General features: G+C 38.9%; 2 protein-coding genes across 10 annotated transcripts in view; one reads left to right on the top strand and one right to left on the bottom strand.

Annotated features, from left to right (window-relative positions):
• LOC120408297 (2'-5'-oligoadenylate synthase 1-like) overlaps positions 1-16,562 on the top strand; it is a 35,662-nt gene extending 19,100 nt beyond the window's left edge. For 6 of the 9 annotated variants that reach the window (XM_039545054.1, XM_039545052.1, XM_039545056.1 and 3 more), the window contains 8 exons: positions 208-367; positions 1,448-1,634; positions 4,880-5,070; positions 6,669-6,829; positions 7,866-7,990; positions 10,241-10,430; positions 13,490-13,699; positions 16,293-16,562. In XM_039545054.1, coding sequence (XP_039400988.1) covers positions 209-367; positions 1,448-1,634; positions 4,880-5,070; positions 6,669-6,829; positions 7,866-7,990; positions 10,241-10,430; positions 13,490-13,699; positions 16,293-16,449 — 1,380 coding nt within the window. In that variant the 5' untranslated portion in view covers position 208 and the 3' untranslated portion in view covers positions 16,450-16,562. The remainder of the gene's footprint in view (positions 1-207; positions 368-1,447; positions 1,635-4,879; positions 5,071-6,668; positions 6,830-7,865; positions 7,991-10,240; positions 10,431-13,489; positions 13,700-16,292) is intronic. The other 3 variants (XR_005600594.1, XM_039545057.1, XM_039545058.1) reach the window with 3 other exon arrangements.
• Positions 16,563-19,690: 3,128 nt separating this feature from the next.
• LIX1 (limb and CNS expressed 1) overlaps positions 19,691-22,891 on the bottom strand; it is a 47,803-nt gene continuing 44,602 nt past the window's right edge. The window contains exons 5-6 of the mRNA XM_039545273.1: positions 22,454-22,531; positions 19,691-20,498 (exon numbers count right to left, since the gene is read on the bottom strand). Of these exons, the coding sequence (XP_039401207.1) occupies positions 20,214-20,498; positions 22,454-22,531 (363 nt within the window). The 3' untranslated portion in view covers positions 19,691-20,213. The remainder of the gene's footprint in view (positions 20,499-22,453; positions 22,532-22,891) is intronic.

Genomic DNA, 22,891 nt, shown 5'->3' on the forward strand with positions numbered 1-22,891 from the left:
AACTTTAACAGCATTTGATTACACTAAAGTTTGACTAAACAAGTTTTGAAACAATTTTGATAAATACTACAAATATCAGTGCAATATATTTTGAATCACGATCTTAACCACAGCTCTGTTCAGAGGTTTATACTGTTTTTCAAGTGTATACAATCATTCTGTGCCCCTCTGGAGTGAAGCCTCTTACTTTTATTTCTTTTTATAAAGGATGGGGTCTCTAAAATTCTACAACTGTGAGCAATGTGGGAATGATTTTGTCAGCCGCACCGCCTTGAGGTATCATTTCCGAGCAAAACATCTTGGAAAAGTTCACTGTGAAAAATGTGGTAGGGAAGTTTTGAGAGAAACACTTCAGGACCATGAAGCGGTAAGGCTGTTTGAGAGCTCTGATTCTGTCTCTTTCTCACAACACAGATTTTATTGATTCCCAGCCTCTGCTCTTTTTGTATGTTCAGTTTGTATTTACTTTTCATTCAATAGAGACATTTACATTGGAACAGAAAGTACATCTTGTAATTGAAAAATGGCTTATATTGTATATACATAGTGAATATACGTATCTGAACATCTCACTGCAGTATAGGTGAAAATCCTGTCATAGCATGTGGATAGATAATATAACCCAACAGATTTTATCTGTAATTTCTGTGCTCAGTGCATTCCAAATATGGTCTGTCTGTAGGTGTTTCACACCCAATCCAAAAGCAACAGCCATTTAGTTTGTTACATTATACTACAGTGCCATCCCTGCCAAGGAAACCTTGATTAGTTTTATATAAAACTATAAAGAAAATCAAAGGAACCTCCATGGATTGACTAAAGTCCTGTCTGGCTCAGACATAGCATGGGAGAGTACATGCTCTGGTGCTTATGGAAGCTCCCACTGCTAACAGTAAAGTACAGATTTTATCAGAAGACATTTCTTAGAAAATAATTCCTTTAGGTGGTTTGCTCTTAATCTCATGAATACTTTTCTTATTTGGACCATCAAGTTCTTATATGTGGAAGGAAATGTGGCACTGTGCTGTGGTCCAATTGACTACTGCTTGCTGCCATGGTGGTGGCTTTATTTCACTGCTGCTATATTTACAGAAGTCACCAATGAAAAGTCCACATCCCCTGCAGATACCACATAGTTACCATTGTTCTTTCCTATTCTAAGTATAGTGTCTCAAATAATTCCTATATAAATTTTATTGTAAATCATGGAAAGCTTCAAGGTGGACTTCTAAAAAATGGAATTATTGGAGCGGTTGCTATTTTTTTTATTATACCTGCTTTATGGATGTAGCCCATCTTCTTTCCCTGTGTAGTGTGCTTTAAAAATGTTGAGGTTTGTCTTGAGATGAGCTCCTGGAGGTACCTCCAATTCACTGTATTAACCAGCCTCCTTTTTCCATATCCAACTTACTCCTATGTATGGTGTGCCCCAACTTCCTTTTAGCAGGCCAACCATGAAAGGATGACTGCTGAAAGACAAGGGTGTTTCTGGGACATGCCTCCAAAGAGGGAAGCAAAATTTGTGGCCATAGAAATGTCTACCTCCTGCAGGATGTGCCCAAGGAAGTTTGGAACAATCCACAGCAGGGAACACCATGAGAAACAAGATCATCAATTCACAGCCAGCAAAAGAGGTATCACTGCTGCTCACAACAGACAGGAAGTTCTGCTAGAGTGCACTGGCCATTAGGGAAGGAGCAGCAAGGGCTGCTAAATACCATAAGTATCAAATGCTTTCACTGGTGAGATCACTCCCAAGATGATAAATGGTCAAGGAAATTTAATCACCCTTACCCAGCAAAACTCTTCCTGAAAGAGCACTGAGATGTGTGGGGTGCTGATTGTTCTCAATGCCCACTGTAGTTGGTAGGAGCGGAGGGTACGTAGGATGGGACACTCACACTGGTAATTGTTGTTACTGGTAACCAACTAGATACAACTCGTGTGTCTGGTGAGGACTTGTGGTGAAGGTTACAATGAATCTCCTCATTTTGCAGTTATGAAATATAATACCTCCTTGCTTTGAGACTGTCTAGGTTAATTGAACTGATTAACCCCTTACAGGTAAGGGGATTCTGTACCTCTGGCCAGGAGGAATTTTATGTTACTGCATACATAAGGGTTGTTACCCTTCCCTTTATATTTGACAGCTGGGCATTAACATTTTTTTGGTATAAATAAAGAGATATGGCCCAATGTTCCACCAGTAAATGAATCTACATCAGAAGCTACAGAACAGAAAGTGTATTGAAAATCGACATCATTATTAGTTTGTGTTCACTGACATGACCCTGTCTTACCCAACCCTCCCTTAGCCATCAGTCTTGTTATTTTAAATGTTGGAGAGGGATATGGATAAGAAATAGTTTGTGCATTTGTCCTCATCCACATTTTGTACTTCTCTGGCAATGAAGCTCACTTGGAATTCTCTTATTGCTTGATCAGTTTGTAGACATTCTTCACACACGTGGAAAGTGTGTATGTGTGTGGAGGGGGGGGGGTGTTATTCGAGGCCTTTAGGAAAACCACCCTACAACCAAACACATTTTTTTGGCATACAAGCTTCAGTTCTATTAAATAACAACCACACAGTAACCAAACATAGAAGTGGAATGTGTAATTCTTACAGTAATGGGCCAGCTGCTACAGAAACGAGCTGCTGTTTGAGCCAATCACTGTTTGCTGAGCCAAAGGTTATAAAATCATCGCTTCAGGTCATCTGAAAACCATCTGGCCCACTAAGATGTGGGTGATAGGCATGACCATAAAACCAAAACCTTGAGTCCCATAAAGAAGATTGGAGCAGCCCCTAGGCTGAGCTTCCAGCAGTCTTCACCAGTAGATATAACTATCTTTATGGCTGTCCTCTTGTTACAACAAATTAGTCCTGGACATGACTATTTCCTGCTCCAAACTCTCTCAGCCAAAGCTGGCCTGAATTTTCCTACCTGTAAAAACTATAATACCATCAGATGCCACTAGCAGCTGCTTGCTTGGCATATCACCAAGCCAACCACTCACACAAATACCTCTCCTGTCATAGTTGAATGCCCAGGATAAAAATGCCATAACAGATGTCCAACAAATGCCCTTTGTCGGTGGAACAGTCCTGGGCAAGCACATGATACTTCAGTGCTCAAAACCATCACCCCTTTCTCATTTCTCTGTCTACGTTCTTGTGAGTCTGTTTTCCACAACAGACAAGGAGACTCCTCCATGTCTGGGATATGTCATTGTGTAACCAGCACCATAAGGTTCAGGAAGGCACAACTGCTCTGCACACACAACCTAACAATCCAGCTAATGTTTGTAAATAGTTTAGAGTGACTTTAACTGAACTATTAGTCTTCCTAACCTGTTCCCTTCATTGATCAATCTTCACAGCTGGGAAGTGAGACGCTCTAGTTTCTATCGATTTCTGTGCCCAGGTGTGTAATATATATATTTGGTTCCTCTGTTTTGTCCTATGTCAGTGGAATTCTGAGGCTCTCTGTGATGGAACAAATTGTTTAAAGCAAGGCTTTCCAGTGCCTGAATCTGCTAAGGCTGAGAAACAAAACATTGTCCAGGACATGTGCCATGCATGATTGGTCACGTCCATGTCTTTCCATTCTAAGAAGATACTAAATAGTTCAAAGGCTAAACAGGAAAATGACAATCACATGGGCATGGCCTTATCAGTATGTTGAAAGCCCCATCAAATCAAAGCATTAGAGTGAACCAGCAATAAATAAAAAGCTGCCTTCATACCGCAGGAGGGGGTCATGTGATTAAAAGATGGCTACTTTACTGAGCAATTCTGCAAGTCAATGAGTTTGTTATTCAAACCCTCCCATGAATAGGTCAAATGATGAATCAGTCCAGACTTTCTTGGCACCACCCCCCCGTTATGAAATCTTCAAATTGTAAAAGGGCCCTGTCAGAGGTCCTGTCACTAAACCAAATCTCACTTCACCAGCTTTCTTTTCCCTTACAAATTCTGGAAGAGTAGATAATAACTTCAAATTATCTGACAGTGTCCTTTACCCATGATGAGGAATTCTAAGGCCCCTTTTTAAAACCCTACCACAGAATTCCACCTACCTTCTGATCTTGCAACCCTGCAATAACACCAGTAGGGAAAGCAAATTAACAGGAGTATGGGACCCTTTGTCCTTGGAGAATCCTGTTTTAGGACCTCCTGGTGGTTGGCCAACCTTCACATTTTTTCTTGCCCTCACCAGGAGCTGTTTCCTTCCAAAAGGAACTTCTCCCATATGCCCTCACTGCACTTGGAGAATCTGTGCAAGAATCTCCATAGCTGTTTTCAGCAGGTGCCTCTTCAAGAAGGCCAATAAAACTCTTCACCTCTCCCAATGTGTTCCTAGTCTCCTGGTACTAGGAGGCTACTGTCTGTAATCTGCAGCTAGGGATAGGCCTGAAGGAGATCATAAAAAGCCACAGCTTGATGTAGTGGGTGTGGAAGAAGGTTTTAACTGTGGTATTTGGGGTAAACTGGAGAAGGGGAAGCAGATAATCTGGGAATGAGGAATTTGTAGTAGTTGAGAGAGAGAAAAGGTGTGTGTTAGGGGTTTAGCAGTGAAGATAAAAAGGAAGGGGCAGAATTAGAGACAGTGTAGTGGAAATAAAATGTCAGGTTTTGAGGCATTATACTAATGATGTTTTACTTAATACCACATCACTTGTGGGTCCTTGGGCGCTGAGTACTAGCTGTCTGCCACAGCTGAAGCAAGGAATTTATAGCATTGTTATTATGTTACAATCATATCTGTTCTGGAGATGAATTTTACTCAGTTTGAAATTACCATGAAATGAGAGCTTCTTAACAAGCCCTTTTCAAGCAAATTAGTGATCAGACTTTAATTTTCTTTCTGTGCAGCTCAGATGGCCACTGGATTTTCACCTGATAATATCTTGGATTATAAAAATCCAACAGAACTAAAGAGATTTGTAGAAGAAAAGCTTCGACCCGTTCCAGGCCCTGCAAGCATTGCCTGTGCAACAGAAACTGAGGCAATTATTAATTTGATCAAGGAATGCTTCCCATTACCAATAGCTCGGCTAATCAAGGTAAACATTTCCTCTTTTTATTGTGGTTCAACAAAATAGCATTTCCTTCACTTGTCAAGGTGTTGCAGCCCGTATGTATCTGTACCACAAGCTCCTCTTGTGTCCCAAGAGTCCAGAGGGAGTGATCTCATAAACAGTGAATTTCCTTTTGGGTTAGATTCAGGTCTGACCTGTAGCATTATTTACATCTACCATATTGTTTGAGGATTTAACCTTTTTAAAAGACTAGCATTTTGTTTCTGGCATCTAAATATGAGTTGAGCCTATGATGATGATCTTTCCTCTAGCTGTAATTGCTCTTTTTAGACCAATTATAATAATTGTGTAAATCTGGATTTACACATTTTTTTAAAAAAAAAAGAACAGGAGTACTTGTGGCACCTTAGAGACGAACACATTTATTTGAGCATAAGCTTTCATGGGCTACAGCCCACGTCATCAGATGCATAGAATGGAACATATAGTAAGAAGATATAATATATAATACAGAGAACATGAAAAGGTGGAAGTAGCTATACCAACTATAAGAGGCTAATTAAGATGAGGTATTATCAGCAGGAGGAAAAAACCTTTTTTAGTGTTTTTTTAAAACTTTTTTTAAGGCAAATTACTGGCTCATTTAGTTCTCCAGAGGTCCAAAAGTGACATCCCTAGAGACTGAATATCCTCACAGGACTGATGTAGTACAGATAATAGCCGTATCAACTTCCCCATAACTCCCTTTCACTGTACATCAACTTCATACTGAAGGAACCATTTTTAGGGGTGAGAGGGCAATTCGACTTCCATGCCCATTCCATATGAAGCCTGTTTACTAAGAAATTGGTGCTGGATTTCTGTTGCACACAACTGTCTGCTAAGAACTGACCTGAGATTCCTAACTGATTATAAACACCCCTACCTGCAGTGTGGCTGTTGCATTATTGTAAGAAGGCTCTTAGTACCAAATACATGAGGATGTACTCATTAGCATGAGTAGGGGTTGCCTACTTGGGCCCTATGCTCTTACTACAGTGATTGCATCAAGCAGAACTCTAGATGTGTATTGATAGATATGCTCTAGTTTAAAATGTATTTAACAAAATCAAGAGAGTGATCAACAGGTTGAGAATCTGTTAGTTACTAATAAGTACTTCTGCATTAGAAAATAAACTGTTTTGACACCAAATTTCAAAAAGGCTCTCACTGCCTTTCTCCTCCGTCCCCCACTTTCCCCCACATGGTTGACTACAAATTGAATACTGGCATAAACTGGGTTAAACCATATTCAACAACCAGTGAAGAAAACTTGATTTGCCCTTGTGATTTGGATGTTGAACCCAATTCCATTCCTATAGTAGATACCACCAATGATACTGTGAATCCTGTTACTAATAAAGTGCCTGATCCAAAGTCCATTTGAAAGACCCAGGGATCAGGCCCATCTTGAATCTCACATTAGTGACATGTAAACTATAAACTACTTGCAAGTAGGTAGACAAGACAGTCTAAGAAATACAGAAGGCATCTAAAGCCTGCTTTACCAACATTGCAAAAATGTCCTGTTTACAGAAAAAAATCAAGTGCTAATCATCTTTCTGGCATCTCTTGCATAACAGGGAGGCTCGTATATAAAAGGAACTGATACACAAGGCTGGTCTGATGTTGATATAGTGCTATTTAGTGAAGCCTTTGAAAATCTAGAAGACTGCAAAAAGAAACTGCCAGAAGTTATAGATGATCTTGGAAAAAGACTGAAGAAATCTTCATGGGCCAGCAGGTTTGGATCACGATGGTTGTGTGTATTTTCTATGTTTAGTTAGTATTAGGGCTTTTACTTGCTCCAGATGTTACACAGGCATCTCAGATGTGATCTCCCCCCCAGACTGCCTACTTCACAGAGCACAGCAAAATCAGAAAATAAAATGGATAAAATCAAACTAGAAACTAGACATAATGGTGTGCATCCCAATACAGACATAGGTAAAATTCCCATTAGAGATTTATAAGGTAGATCACACCATCTTGTCAAGAGGAGGAGGTTTTATTTCTGTATTGAATCAAGTTCTTTCAGGGTATGGTGAAGGTGGGTTTGAGTGTGTTAAGATGTATATCCTGGATTTTCTCCTCTGAGTACATTCTGTGGTATCTGAGAGCCTGGCTGTAGAGAACAGATTTCTTGGCTTGATTACTGGATCTATGAAGGCAGATGTGATGATCACTGGATTATTTTTGTATGTAGCACTCTGTACAGTTCCATTGTTGAAGTTGGTCATGGTGTCCAGGAAGTGGATATTGGTACAGGAGTGTTCCAGAGGGAGTTTAATGGACAGGTGGTGTACTCTGTCTTCTTTGTATTTCCTCTTATTTTTACCACCCAGCAGCGAGAAGCAAGAATATGACAAAGCCACTTACACTACTGGCTAGTTTGAGAAATTGACCTTCATTTCCTATTAATGTGAGGTTTTGCATTTTATACACGTCAGTAAATGTATTGCTATGAGATGTTTATAAATTACTAGCTTTATAAAAGAAATATGAAGGGCCACACTGGCCACTGGTGTAAACAAGCATGAGTTTGCTGACTTCAGTAGTGTTTAATCCATTTACACTGGTGGTTAATTTGGCCCTGAGATGTCCGTGTGGCCTTTTGTAAATAGCGAACAGACTGATATATTCTTTTATTTCTGAGAAAGGAGACTTTCCAGCCACCTACCTCCATCCTTACTACACAGTAGAAAGATTGGAAACCATTGAACTCTTCCTTCCCCCAGTATTACTGTTCAGTAATATTTTTTAACCAAGGTTTGTTTTAGGATAATGATGGAGAAAAGGACCCAGTCATCCTTACGGTTTCATTTCAAATGCTATAAGAATCACCATGGTCACTCGTTTGATATCATGCCTTGCTATGACATGCTGGGGCCTGCACCATCAACAGGTAGGGGATGGATGTTTTCCTTTGGGGAGAAACTTTCTTGATCAGGGAATGATTACTCGTGACCATTTATACCCATCATATAGCTGTATAAATTGCATAATATTCCAGCTATGCCTTGTGAATCCAGGCTATAGATCTATTTTAGTTTTGATGGTTATAGTATTCTCAGTAGATTATAATCTGTTACAGAATTTTGAGGGAAATGGCACTTTTGCCTCACTATAGGCTAATGACTGTGATGCTTTTAAACTCCAAGCGCCTTCCCATACATACATACACAAACACACACACACTCTCTATGCAGGAACCAGCAAACACCTATAAACTAGGTATTCAGATGCAATGTCTCATTTGTGCAATTCTTACTGTACTTAGTTAATGGAATCCATTCCATAATGTATTTCTAGGTATACTTCATATCTCTTAACAACTTTAGATGCATGAGAATCATTGGATCTTCATTTGGCATAAAGGGCTTGATTTTCAAAAATGACATAGCCACTGCAAGTATGTCTACACTGCAGTTGGGAGGTGTGAGCTAGCTTACTAATAATAGGAATGAAGCTGCAACAGCACAAGCTTGCCATTCAGCATCCTGGGTGGGCTTGTGATCTGGTCCCATTTTTCCACTGCCTGTGTGCTATGGCTTCTCTGCTATTTTTAATGAGCTAGTTGAACAAAGCTAAGGAGGGTATGCATACATGTGCAGGCACACCTCCAACTGCAGTGTACACATACCCTGTGTGTGCAATATCTGCAGTTGCACGCATAAATCAGGTATGTATATAGGTCACTGATTACCAAGTGATCCAGATCGCTCTGAAACTGTGTGCAGACAAATGTGTTTTCATATGACCAAATGTAAACATCTGGTAACAAAGACTGTAGGCCATACTTACAGAATGGGGGACTCTATCCCTGGAAGCAGTGACTCTGAAAAAGATTTGGGGGTGGGGGCGGATAATTGGCTGAACATGAGTTTCCAGTTTTATGCTGTTGCCAAAAGAGTTAATGCTATCCTGGAATGTATAAACAGGGGAATCTTTCATAGGAATAGAGAAGTTATTTTACCACTATATTTAGCACTGGTGTGACTGCTGCTGGAATACTGCATCCAATTCTGGTGCCCACAATTCAAGAAGGATGTTGATAAATTGGAGGCAGTTCAGAGAATGATTAAAGGATTGGAAAGCCTGCCTTATAGTGACAGACTCAGAGCTCAATGTATTTAGCTCAATAAAGGGTCAGTTAAGGGGTGACTTGATTACAGTCTGTAAGTATCTACATAGGGAACAAATATTTGGTAATAGGCTCTTCAGTCTAGCAGAGAAAGGTGTAACACAGTTCAGTGGCTGGAAGTTGAAGCCAGACAGATTCAGACTGGAAATGAGGTGTAAATTTCAACAACCAGAGTAATTAACCATTGGAACAATTTACCAAGGGTTATGGTTGAATTTCCATCACTGTCCATTTCTGAATCAAGATTAGATGTTTTTCTAAGAGAGATGCATTAGGAATTATTTTGGAGAAGTTCTGTGGCCTGCGTTGTACAGGAAGTGAGATAAGAAGATCACAATATTCCCTTCTGGCCTGGGAATCTCTGAATTTATGCAAAACATGCAAATACTTAATTAGTCACAACTAACTGTTCACATGGTTGATGTTCATGCAGTCTGAATAACTGTGTGTGCATCATACAAACATTTTTGTATATTCAATAACGTGTATTTAAAAAAATTTGGCCCCAATTTTTAACTTTAAAAAATCATGATTATAATTTTCCTTTTTCCACAGAGATTGTGGAACAAACTAAAACGGGGTTGCCCAAATCAGGAACTTTCCTAATAGGGGAACATTATTTTAATCATGTGTGTGTGTCCATGTATGCATATGCAGAATGTATAACAGCTATCAGCCAGAAAATAAATAAATATAGGGAGAGATGGGAGGAGAGGGAGAGGGGAAAAAACCCCACACAAACCTAGCAGTTTTTTTGGATAATCTCTTGCATAGCAGATTAAATCTGTTTGATAAACATAATATTCTCCTAATAACATGACTGGATCTTGCATGTTTTTGTATGCCACCAAACTTGGAATGAATTTAGTCTGGACATGAAGTGGGCTTATTAATATTATGGACTTGTGCGATATTTAACAGGATTTTATAGCTGTTACGAAGCCTCACTATTTAAAACAAAAACGTAAAATATTAGGGAATGCAGTCTTATCCTTTTCTTGGTGTTAACAGGTTTTAAACAGAGCTTTTACCACAAGATCTATCTCTGTAATGACACTGATGAAATCCAGCTGTACTCAATGTCCTTGCTGCAGTACCAGGTTGAGTTTATCAAGGCATCTACCATGAAGGTGAAGGACCTGATTCGTTTGGTTAAGCACTGGTTCAGGACTTCATTTGCTAAACCAACAGCACAAAATAAGTATGTAACTAACACTTGAGCCTCTTTTCCTTTTAACATCCTTATGTTTTTTGAAGAATGAACAACAGTGGATTTTACATAATGTGTGTATTATGCTTCTCCACTACATCTTAATGGCTGTTTTATAACTGAACTAGAATGTGATCCAGTTAGACAGTGCCCTCGAGCAAGAAGGGATGGGGGGAATGGAGAGGAAGAGAAAATACTGCACAGCTGTGCTAGTGCTATTAATATATTGGCTTGGCATTCTCTTTTTCCAATTAAAGTGACTCACTGTTGATTGGGATAAAGGACCCTCCACCTATACAGCTGACAGACGAGTTTCTGCAAATGCATGACTCGCTGGACTTTTCAAACCTTTCCAAACCAAATGGAGTAGAAATCTGGCACACACTGTTAAAAATGTGTGAAGCAAATCAGCTGAATAAACAGAGCCTTTTACAATAAGTAACTTCTGTTTGTTTATTAATTGTGAATTACTGTTCTGAAAAATTAACCTAATATGTAGGTGGAACATACATTCTGGAGAGTAAAGTGAAGGAAGAATGGGTTTGTAGATAACACACTGGATTGGAACTCAGGAGATCTCTCTTCAATTCTGCTTTAGTCTTCCTGTGTGACGTTGGGCAAGTCAGTTAATCTTTCTGTGCTTCAGTTCCTATCTATGAAATAGAGCTATAACAATAATACTTCTTCAGGTTACAGGGATCTTGTGAGGATAAATTCATTAATGTTTGTGACACACCAGATACTACAGAAGTGGGAGCCATAAAAGGAACAAAGTGTCTGTTGTGCTCTGCCTGCTATGTGACCTTCATGTGGTTCTCTGTCTCCTCTGTTTAGCTTATCACTGCTTTCTCATCTATGCAGGAAGGACAAGCACTAATGGCCATTTAAACTATTTAAGAAACTACTTTTGTGACTCACTATCTGTATAGACACCCTAGCTGTAGCATGTGATTTCTAGAATCCCATGTTTTTCTTGCTCCACCCCCTTTCAGAGCAGTTAGGGGTATGTGCCTCTATGTATCTTTTTTAAAAAAAGTAACAGCAACATGGTCTACATGCTCCTGTTTTCCTCTTCTGAGCTGTGTGATCCCCTCTTACTATATATCCCCTGGCTTCTGAGTCCTTCTGATGATGACCTGAAGAATCCTTGCAACCATAATTTCTTCCAAGAAAATGCCTGAGGCAGGTATACTCTGAGGGGTTACACCAGACATGTTTGAGAACTAGAAAATCTCTGATGTGAAGTGACCTACACAAACTTGGGCACAGGACTAAATGTCTTTTACCAAATTTAGCATAAATTTATTTTCTAAGCAACTAATGCAAATTTAGCAGGTAACTAGCAGATAACTGTTATTCATATTGATCCCCACAGACACATGATCGATTGGTAAAATAAGAAGCTCCTGTACTTAAAAAAGCAAAAGCAAAACCAAACCAAACCACCTTTCACACTCAGAGTGAACCTGAATCTAAAGATGGGCTTGATATGCAAAGTTTGGATCTGGATTCAAACTGTCCTAACGTGTGGGGAGGTTTGGATCTGGGTTTTGGTGTCTGGCCATCTATATCTGAAGCAAAACTACTGCGTGGCTTCAAAAAGTTGGTTACTTTACATTTTCTTTTGTTCACTTCTTCTGCCTTTGCACTTACAAACTATGGCTGAAGCACCACGTGATAGATTTTTCACATTCTATTTCTGACGTGAACACAATCATCCTCACTTCTTGGGATGATTGTTCACACTAATCCTGAACTGCAAATTTGCTGACTCATCACTGATTTCAGCTCTTTCCTCTTTAGCTGTTTTCAGATGGGCCAGATTCACTTCAGGATTTGCACCAGAAAAACAGCGCCAGCAGCAAAAATTCCACGAAAAGGAAGGGGGCTACAATGGCCCTGCAGCCAGTCTACTTTTTGCACAAAAAATGGCCAGCGCTGCCCATAGTGGTAGTGTGACTTGGGGTGATTTGGGGTGCTTCCCTATTAGCCTTCTCTGGCAGGGCTCTGAAGTCCCAAGTGGAAACTAAAGTTTCCTTCTCCAAAGGAACTAAATATGCTTTCCCTCTCTGCCAATTGCAATAGTTCTCACTGGTGCAGGAAGGGCATTTAGCATTTTCCTGCAGTACTGGAGGTGCGTCTGGTTTCAAGTGGTGCTAAGGGTAAGTTTTGTATGCTGAATAAAGCTAATGTGTAAGTGAAGGATTCTGTGCATCTTGCTGTGCGGCTGAGGAAGTGACAGTGGTGTGATGATATGAAAAAATCATGAATTACACTGGTGCCGTTTGCTTTACCTCCCTGTACTAGCTGGGGGACGGAGCAGATGAGCTACTAGATTATAGATATGGCAAAGACCTATGTTTCAAGACTGGCCGATGAGTGAATGACCCCTCCTTGACGTTGAGAGGAAAATATTGGTTTGCTAGTGACTGATTCTTCATTGCATTGGTTTATTGCAGTGCAGATATTCCCTCTGAGCCTAATTTTTGCACCAGTGAAGTCAAATGAGAGTTTTGCCCTCTACTTCAATAGGAGCAGAATCAAGGCCTTAAATGGAAGCCACCTCACTTTTGGTGGTGTATGGTCTGTCTCTTTTCTTCTCCTCACCCAATGCTACAAAGTAATCAGAGGCATTTGTGATGGTCGTAAATGGTTCCAATTCTTTCTTTGGCACCATGAGCTTATTGTTTCAGCTATTGAGCCATAGAGCTTGTGACTTCTGGCATGCATGGCTCAGTTTGCACAGCAGAACGTATGGCATATTCTTGATGCATTCTGTACCTGATCTGGACACATTTGTAATTTAACCACAAAGCTGCTGCTCTCCTTTTTACTGATCAATTTTCTTTATTATGCAGAATAAAATAAACTTTTCAGTGCCCAAGGCCCTGACTGGGGACAACAGCATAATGTTTGCAATGGATAACAAACACCGTGAAAGTACAAAGCTGACGTTTGCTGCTTGTTAGTGTTTGTTTTTACTAGCATTTTGTTTGTAAGTTTCCTGTGTAGACTTTGTGATGTGCTAAGTCTGTGTTTGGTGTATTTAGGTTTCGCAGGCTTCCTTCTTCCTATGCTATAGAGCTCATCACAATCTCCATCTGGCAGCTGGCAGGGAAGCCGGTCTTTTTCAGCCTGATTCAGGGAATGAGAGCTATCCTGATGCTTCTGGTTAGATACCCAGAAATGTGCATTGTTTGGCACAAACACTACAGCCCAAACTCTATGATTTTCAAAAAGGCATTCCAGAAGCAAACCAGGTAACTATATGACAAAATATCTACTGTCATCTGAATGTAAATATACCACCTGACAGGCATAGCTGCAGCTGCTGAATTCTGCTTCTGTCCTCAGTGGTTCCTGGGGAAAAGGAGGCCCCATAACTCCTGGGAGGCAATGCAACTTTCCATTAAGAGATTACTAACGTTCTTTAAAGAGACACACAATGCCTCCACAGTTTGTATCAAAACCTATTTACTGAGGGGCACTCCCTTTACTATTCTAGCTAGAGACTACACAGGAAGTGAAATTTACCCCAGTGCATATCGCCTGCACAATGGGCTAAACATTAAAGGGCAAATCTTCTGTAACTAGTTGATGAGCAGATACACGAGGGAAGAAAAATGCTTCCATCTGCCCCACAGGCTATGTGGCGTGAGGTGCTCCACTGCTCCAATTGTCAGGAGAAAGGTCTTTTCTGGAAGTCCTCCAAAGACATAAGTAGGCTTGAAAGGATTCTGTTTTTATCACTAGATGTTAGTAAGTGTCAATTTCACTGTACACACACAAAACGACATGATAGACAAAGAACATGCTGCTTGAGAACTTATTAGAGTTTGATTTAAGAATATTTACTTTGTATGTTTTGACATGTGAAATTGACAGTTTGTTTTAAACTTCATAACTTTTTGAATCTTATGGTCTATTGTCATTAAATAATTGTCTGAACTCCTCCCCATAATTTCATCAAACTATGAAAATTAAATTGATGATAATCTACATAAATGCTTAAATAAACATAGATTATCTGTCAAAATTATATACAAAATGGAATTCTGCCAGGCCTATGTATAAGACAGGGCATTACTGCGATATCTAGAAAATGTGTTCCAAATTATGGAACTTACGAATGCTTTTGTCAATTTCTGGCAAGCTAGCAGAGATCCACAGTCCTGCCAGACTGAAGCTGCTTTTTGTTTTTAATTTTACTTTATGTGCAGCACCTAGCACAGTAGGGTACTGGTCCATTACTGGGGCTCCTAGGTGCTACCATAACACAAATAAATAATAGTAGTAATAACAAAAAAAAAAAAAAAAGAATCCTAGGAAATTCCATGTCAAAAAATGTATTAAGAGAACATGGAGATTCCATGATTAAATAAGTAAATAAATCAGAAAATGAGACAGTTTAAGATTTCATTGTTTGGTGATTGTACAGCTCCAGGGCATCCTGCTTAGGGCTTCTAAGTGCTCAGGGAACAAATAACAATTATGTGCTCTTGCATGTATGTTAATCTTTAATTACTTGATTATATAACCTCAGTTTAATATGTTATAGAATACATTTTATACAGCCTTTTATATATATATAAATATATGTTTTGTAGCATTTTATTATAGTTTTGAGTTTTATACTTGCACTAACAGTACTACCATATGATACCATCTCTCTGGATTGACTTGACAAGACTTTTTTTTTTATATGTTGTATTCTCTTCTCTCTACAGTATGTATTTTAATAGTTTTGTTAATACCCATATGTATGTTCCTTTCAACCAATATTACAGCCTTCCAGAGGTGCAGTTCCAAGCATTAAGCAGTTAACTATGCTGCAAACAAAGATGGTCTATAAATATGGCAGCAAATTTTCCACCATTACTCTCCCTTATATATGTTATCTGTAGTATTGCTTGTAGGTGCAGTTACTAAGCATCTTTCATATAAACAGCTTGCATGGGCTCTGCTTGATTGGAACACAAGATAGTACAAGACTGTACTATCAGATGCCACATGGGTCTAAAAGTTGTATGTTGATATCTTGTATCATTTTAGAATGTGATCATGTAATTAACGAAAGACTGTATTATAATGTATATACACAAGGCGCAAAATTAAGGAAGCTGATTCAAATGTAACTTGGCATTTTCTGTCTTTTTGTATTCTGTGCAATCTTACTACTTCTTTAATATAAGGAGACTAGATTCTGTTTTAAATTGTAATATAAAGTTCATGTGAATAATCCTGCATCAATAGTTCTACTGTTTATGACATATTTAAAACTTTAAAGAAATAATCATGGAATAAGAGTACCTATGGGTTACATACTAATTTAAAGGGACAGACTCATGGGGAAATGTAACTAACATGACCAGAGAAAACAGATGATGCTATGTGATTCTAAAAGCAGAAGGGATTGAAGAGTGAAAAGGTCAAACTCCTCCAGCTTTTAGCCTTATGTCCTGTGTATTATCAAGTTCCCTCCTTTCTTTGCTTTCTTATGTCACAAAGACAGTCAGCACATCTGTTGAGGGGTTTAATTTATTACTTCAGAGAAGGAGGAGTAAGAAAGAAGTGGTACAAGTCCCTGTTAAGGAGAATAAAACAGTAGTGATAGACTATATAAAGCAAAACATGATGTCTGTCTACTTTCAAGCACTATATATGTCTTGACCTTCTGACTTTTTTGAAAAATCAGCTTTTTTAATCTTACTACAAAGTGCTGCTTTCCAATGCTATTGGACTAGATTTTGGTTGGTTACCTACTTACATCAGAGCTACAGTTGGGTCTTAGTACATTGCTAGATCTCACCTCTTGGTATCGATGTTCATATTGATTCTTATTTTTCCTCTCAGGCCGTTCATTTTGGATCCTGCAAACCCAACACTTAATGTGTGTGAGAACAGCAACGCTTGGGATGAAGTGGCTCATGTGGCGAGACGGAGCCTCCTTAAGCCTCTTTTTAATGGTGTGCAAGCGAAGGAGCCCTGGCTTTTTACAAATGACTGGTAAAAAATGAGAGAAAACGTTAGCCTGGTTGCAGTCCTGTCAAATAGGTTTGCCAATGCATATGACACAAGTCTGCCAATAGGAATATTCCAATATAAAGAAATGTAAATAAAGAATGGTAGGGTGTTTTTTTGTTCTCTCTCTAATCTATTTAACAAACAATTATTTGTCATTACTTCTGAATGAACAAGACAGAATCCATTCTAGTCAGGGAATTAAATTGTCCGCTAAATTTTTATCCCTGTGTGAGGGACGAAGCTGAAAGATCTGCTTCCTTATGTTTGTAAAGAGTTCAAGCACTAGAGCAAAGAGGGCAACTTGTCACAGCTCCTACAACTTCCTTCCTTCCCAGCTCACTGGGGCAGCACTGGACTTCCATAAACGTTTGAGCTTTGTTTACTTAAAAAAGGCCCCTGGAAAGAACTCACTGGTTACACAGTAAGATGACTATAGCTCCATAACATCTGGCAAATCACTAGGTTGCAATAGATAAATGCTGGAAGGCTCTACACTAAGCTGTCTCTCAATACATCATCTATTTCCAGAAGTTATGGCTGATCACACATCTTCTGAGTGTAAGACGAAGGGAAGGTTGGAAATATAACGAGGAGTAAAGAGAAATTATGTATCCAGACTCTACCCATTGTATGGTCTATGGAGGTACTAACCATTTTAGTCTGTAAAGACAGACTATTTTGTATACAGTTGCAACAGCAGTAATTTGGGCTACAGAACAAAGAGCCCACCTGAAGGGGAGTTGGAAAGACTGCATTATTTTCTAGAATTATGGTTCTGGCAGTGGTGGCTACTACCAGGAGAAACAGCATGGAGTATGGGACCTGAGCCGACAAGGTGCTTGAGCATCATCAGCCCCTCCCAGAGTTCAGGCTAGTGGAAGAAACACAACTGAAACAGAACAGGAGGGCAATAGAAGTGTGAAAGTAGTCAGCATCAATTTTTCTCTTGAGTAGCATGCTGTGTTAGGCTTAAGGCAGCTACCTGATTAAATTACTTAACACTAGCACAGCAGATCATCTGGGATCCAGGATTTGGTGGCTAGTGATTTTTAATTCGGCTTTACTTTGATTTATCTATGGGCAGATAACAGCTCACATAATTGAAAGAAAGGTAAGAAATTAAATTCTGTTGAAGAAAAATCAAATTATTAGTCCATTTTAAGTGTCCAGTAGGACTGTTTATTTCATCATCTAAATAAACAAATATAAAAACTATGTTATTCCAACACTTTGCCATTTACAAGCAGTTGTTTAAATACTTTGTGACACGGAAATTCTACCCGGATAGATAGGGACAACATAGGTAGATAACAATTGTTTATCAAATGCAAAATAGAGCATGTACTGTTTACTGATGCTGTATAAAATTCATTGTACTCCATGAATCACGTTTTGAAAACACAGCCTGAATGAAGGCTATTTTTTCCAAAGTAGTCCAAGCAAACTATTAGATGTTAGTGCTTCATTAATTACAATTGAATTTGTTCTGAGAGAGCATGAGAGAGACTGGGTGGTGGTTGCTGAGAAATTAAAAATTCATAATTTTCCATTATCTAATATTTGTTTTAATGACATAATTTGCAAGATTCTACTGCCTGAGAATTTGAATGGCCTTGGTATATGTTTCTCAACTTAATATAGCAAATTTGCTGTATGATGGATTTCTGCTTTCTCCACAAATGCTTTCATGTGAGGGTTCTTTCAGTCAGCAAAAAGTGAGAACTACAAGCACTTAAAAGCAGCTTGGTGCTACCCAGCACAGACTTCAATCCCAGCTGCTGCTACTTTTGAAGAAGCTGTTTTCTTTTCTAGTCTTGTGGAAGCTCCTAGTACAATGAGCAAAATTAAGAGAAAATTTCTTTTCTTGCCAGAAGAAACTGCTCCTTACTAAATAACTTCTACCAGAAATCTTGGAAACCTGACAAATATTTGCTAATTTTTTTTCATTTATTGTTTATATTATGGTAGTTCCTAGAGGCCATCTGAGAACAGATCCCAACTAGACCCTGTACAAACAGACTCATTTGGCTACACTTGCACTTCAAAGCGCTGCCGTGGCAGCGCTTTGAAGCGCTAAGTGTAGTCAAAGTGCCAGCGCTGGGAGAGAGCTCTGCCAGCGCTGTCCGTACTCCACCTCCCTGTGGGGAATAATGGACAGCGCTGGGGCTTTGACCACACTGGCGCTTTGCAGCGCCGCAATTTGCAGTGCTGGAGAGGGTGTGTTTTCACACCCTGCTGCAGCGCTGCAAATTTGCAAGTGTAGCCAAGGCCTCAGTTACAGTCACTGCACAAAAAAGCCTGAAGACAATTGACATCTTATCTGCAGAAAAAAGAATCTTGACAAGCTATGTTTTACTTCACCATGCTTCCATCACCACTAGTAAGGTGAATGGCTTTCTAGCAGCTGTTCTACCATTCTTGTTGCACAATTCCTGATTTCCTCTTTCGCTTTACAGGTGGCTACCTTCCTGGACCCTAACTTTACTTTGGATGGTAAAAGAATGAGGCAGTTTTGTTTCAAAGTATTCATTTCTCTATATTGAAATACATGACATTTAAAAGTATTAATGGCCATATCTTCATAATACTGGGAGTACTAGATTGGACCTGCACTTCTCACACAAGAAAAATACTAATTTAAGTTAGTTCAATTAATTGAAAAAACTCCCAGTCAGCTGATTTTGCTTGAGAAAGGACTACAGAATCAGGCTTTTGGTGGTTAAATATTTAGTTGTAGATTTTAAAAACATTATTACAAAATAAGCTACTAGTATTTATAATAATACTCTAACACCTGACAATCAATTATTCACACTACGTTTTACATAGTATAAGTAAGTCACTCCACTCTAATATTTGTTGGCTTTTCTTTGCTTGCATTTTTGCAATAATAAAAGTGTAAAATTTAAGACACCTAAGGTCGGTCTATACTGCAATCACAGGTAGACATATCTTAGCTAGTTCTGGTACCAGAGCATTGAAGCTGTGGCAGCATGGGCTTCAGCACAGGCTGTACAAGCCCATCCAGAACCCTACTCAGGTAGCATGAGCCGAAGCCTGTGTTGCCATAGTGTCACTGCTCTGGTACCCAAACTACCATTAGACATATACGGTCAAAAGTCTTGTACTGGTTTGCAGTTGTAAATGCAGTGAGGCTTTTGCAGAAAAGCTGTTTATAAATTATTTTTTACAGTTTGTGCTACTGGAAGAATCTTTCTACAGTAACATTGAGAAAATAAACTACATGGACTTCAGCAATACTATTTGCTTGCATTGTCAATAGGAAACCAGAATGGTGTAAAAGAGTTTGTAGGCATAATAAGCCCCTATGCATAAACTATAGTCCTATAGTAGTAGTAATCTCTAGCTTTTCTGATTGTCTGTATGAACCCTGTGACCAAATATTTTCCTCATCTCTGTACTAAGTTCTCTTGGTGAGAAAGACGACTGGTGCATATTACTGAAGGACAGTGTTGATCAGTACAAAGTTTTCTGCAGCAATTTCCCATTCAAGTTAGCTTTAATATACCATTCATATATCACTTAATAGACCAAAGGATAGTGGTTTGGGGTTGAGCTGAAGCTGAAAAACATTTTCTTTCAAAAATGTGATTTCTTCAGCTCCTTTAGTGAATACACAAAACAACCAATGAAAGTGACTAATGGCTACTTCCATGTGTAGCCTAACTACCACGGGTTAGTAGGTTAGAGTTCAGTGTTATAATCCTACTTCAGGGCAGCAGGGTTGTGCTAGTGATAGCCACTTAGGGTCAGGCCCATTTGATCATCAGTTGAGGATGAGGTAACTTGGTTGCTGTAGATCTGACTTAGTGCTAAACTCAGTATTTCCTTCTTTTCTTTGTAAAACCGCAATTCTTGTCCAGCTTTCCTAGCTTCCTCCAGCTCTCGCAGTGCCACTTGTAACTCTTGGGAAATAATTCCTGGAGATTCTTGCTCCTTCATAATCCAGTCCAGGGCCATATGACTTCTCATCCTTTCATCTAAGGAATACTGGGAATAATAGGAAATTACTTCCTATTACCCAAGAAAGTCACAACAGAAATAAGTTTATTAATAAAGAGATTCTCCTTTTAGTCAAACAGGCTCTAGCAGAACTTTTTAGTTTCTGTTCTGGAATTTTAGCCAATATGATATTCCAGAGTATATCAGCAAATTTGTATCTGTCAAACACAACTAGCTAGAAGAAGCTAATGTGATCATAAATCTAATGATGAAAAATTTAACATCCTAATCTTAATTTTAAATTTAGAACATTTAATATAATTAATTTTTTTAAACCATCCTTATTTTTTTAAAATAAATAAAAGATAATTTATAATCATATAATTTACAAATAATAAAACATGCCATTTAGATTTTGAAGGAATTCTTGTGCAAGCAATATAGCAATTTTACATTATATTGCATCATTCACTATGAAGACTCTCAAAGCTCTTTACAAATATAGGTCTCAATCCTGCAAAGATTTATGTATATGCTCAACTTTATGGGCTCTTACTACTTAACCTGAGTGGAGAGGGGAGGCGGGGGGGGGGTGGGGTGGGGTGGAGAGAGAGAGTGTGTGTGTATGTGTATGTGAAAAGCTAAACACAAATAAATATTGGTAGGATTGGTGCCTATGTGTGTGTAATTACCTTCAAACAGATAAGGCTCTGTACTTGTGAATGCTCTTTTCAGATCAGGGTCTGAAACAGATATACAGACTCTGCACTTAGATCACATCAACCACCACTGAAATCCAGCCCCATGTGGGATGACACACAGCAACTGTTTAACAGTGCATAACATTGAGTAAGCACTATATTTTTAGAAGAGGAAATCAGAACACCTTGGGGCTTGTCTCCCCCAGGGGAGACTTATCAGGGGATCAACACACAGCGATTGATCCACCAGGGGCCGATTTAGCAGGTCTAGTGAAGACCGGCTAAATTGACCGCCGATTGCTCTCCTGTTGACTCCAATGGAATGAGAAGCATAAGGTAACTCAACAGGAGAACTCTCGCGTTGACCCAGACACTGGAATAAGTCAACCTAAGGTGAATAATGTGAATAATATAGCTGGAGTTGGGTCACTTAGGTCGACTTAGCCCCGTAGTGTAGACCTGCCCTCAGTCACCGGTGATTCCAGAAGGAATGTTGTAAGTAGAAAGTATATTTGTGTACCAGCACTTTTAAGGTTCTTCATAGTTAATATTTGCAAGTACACTTTGAAAAGTAACTTTTTTAACAGATGTCCAAAGGGGGAAAAAAATCACTTTCAGGCAACATACTCTATAGGGTGCATGAATTATCTTTAAGATATAAGCATTCAACCTGAAACACTTCCAAGTATTTTCACAAAAACAGAAGATGAGAATAAGAAGTTTAGACTATAGTTTATTTCAGTAAATTTTCTGCTTATTTATTTTCCATCTTTGTCAATTGGTAACTAGACAACAACTGGCAACAGATAAATGTGAGGGACATAAATCTGTTCAAGAACTTTATTTTTCAATGGTCAGTTTTGTTTAGAGTCAGTCTCACTTTCTTGGTGCTGCAGGGTTTGGATTTCAGGCACTGCAGGAGAAGGTGTTTTGTTGAATAAGAACACTTAATAAAAAAAATTAAGAGCCATGAAAATATTTTTATTTATAGATGTTACAGTACGTACTTGGGGACCAAATGTAAATGGAGCATCCATATAAATTATACTTTGGACTTAAAATGGGAAGGGTAAGCGCAAACCTTAAATAACTGAAGAAGAAGAATTAAAACAAAGGAGGTTAATAGTTATGCCTAGGTTTGTTTTCTTTTACCTTAGTTATATCAAAATAGACTGTTGTTTGGTCATCACAAGAGATGATTTAGAAAAGCAATTTCTTCCAATTGTCACCTCTGCACAAATTTGTTTTTGCTTCTCTGAATCCCTCGATCTCAGTTCCTGGTTATACAAACCAGTCACAAAATGGGAGCTTATTGTAATATCTTACCTGACGGGAGCACTTTGTTTCACGTAGGGCTTTAAGGCTTCCATTCCAATGCAGCAGCTGAAAGACTATCATCAGCTCCTGCGGAATGAAAGCACATTGATTACTGATGGAAATCTTCAAAAGCAGCACCTTTGCTCTTTTAAGACGAGTAAAAGAGTGTAGATTTGGTGTCATAAAGAAACAAAATTGACCCTAATCACATTAAAGGGTCTAATACATTAATGAAAGGCATATGGACATGCAGCTGGAAGCTAGACATTCCATGGCCCTTTTCAAAGAGAATAGGCAATAACTCCTGTGTGCTGGACAATATTCTCACTCTCAATAGTATAGGTTTTAGGCTTGATCCTGCAATCTGTTGAGCATCTCTTGTTAGGTGTTGTGGCCTCAGCAACCCTTGCCTTTAGTCACAGGTTTGAGGGCACTCAGTGCCCCACA

The sequence above is a fragment of the Mauremys reevesii genome, linkage group 6, assembly GCF_016161935.1.
Source record: "Mauremys reevesii isolate NIE-2019 linkage group 6, ASM1616193v1, whole genome shotgun sequence".
Classification (NCBI taxonomy): domain Eukaryota; kingdom Metazoa; phylum Chordata; order Testudines; family Geoemydidae; genus Mauremys; species Mauremys reevesii.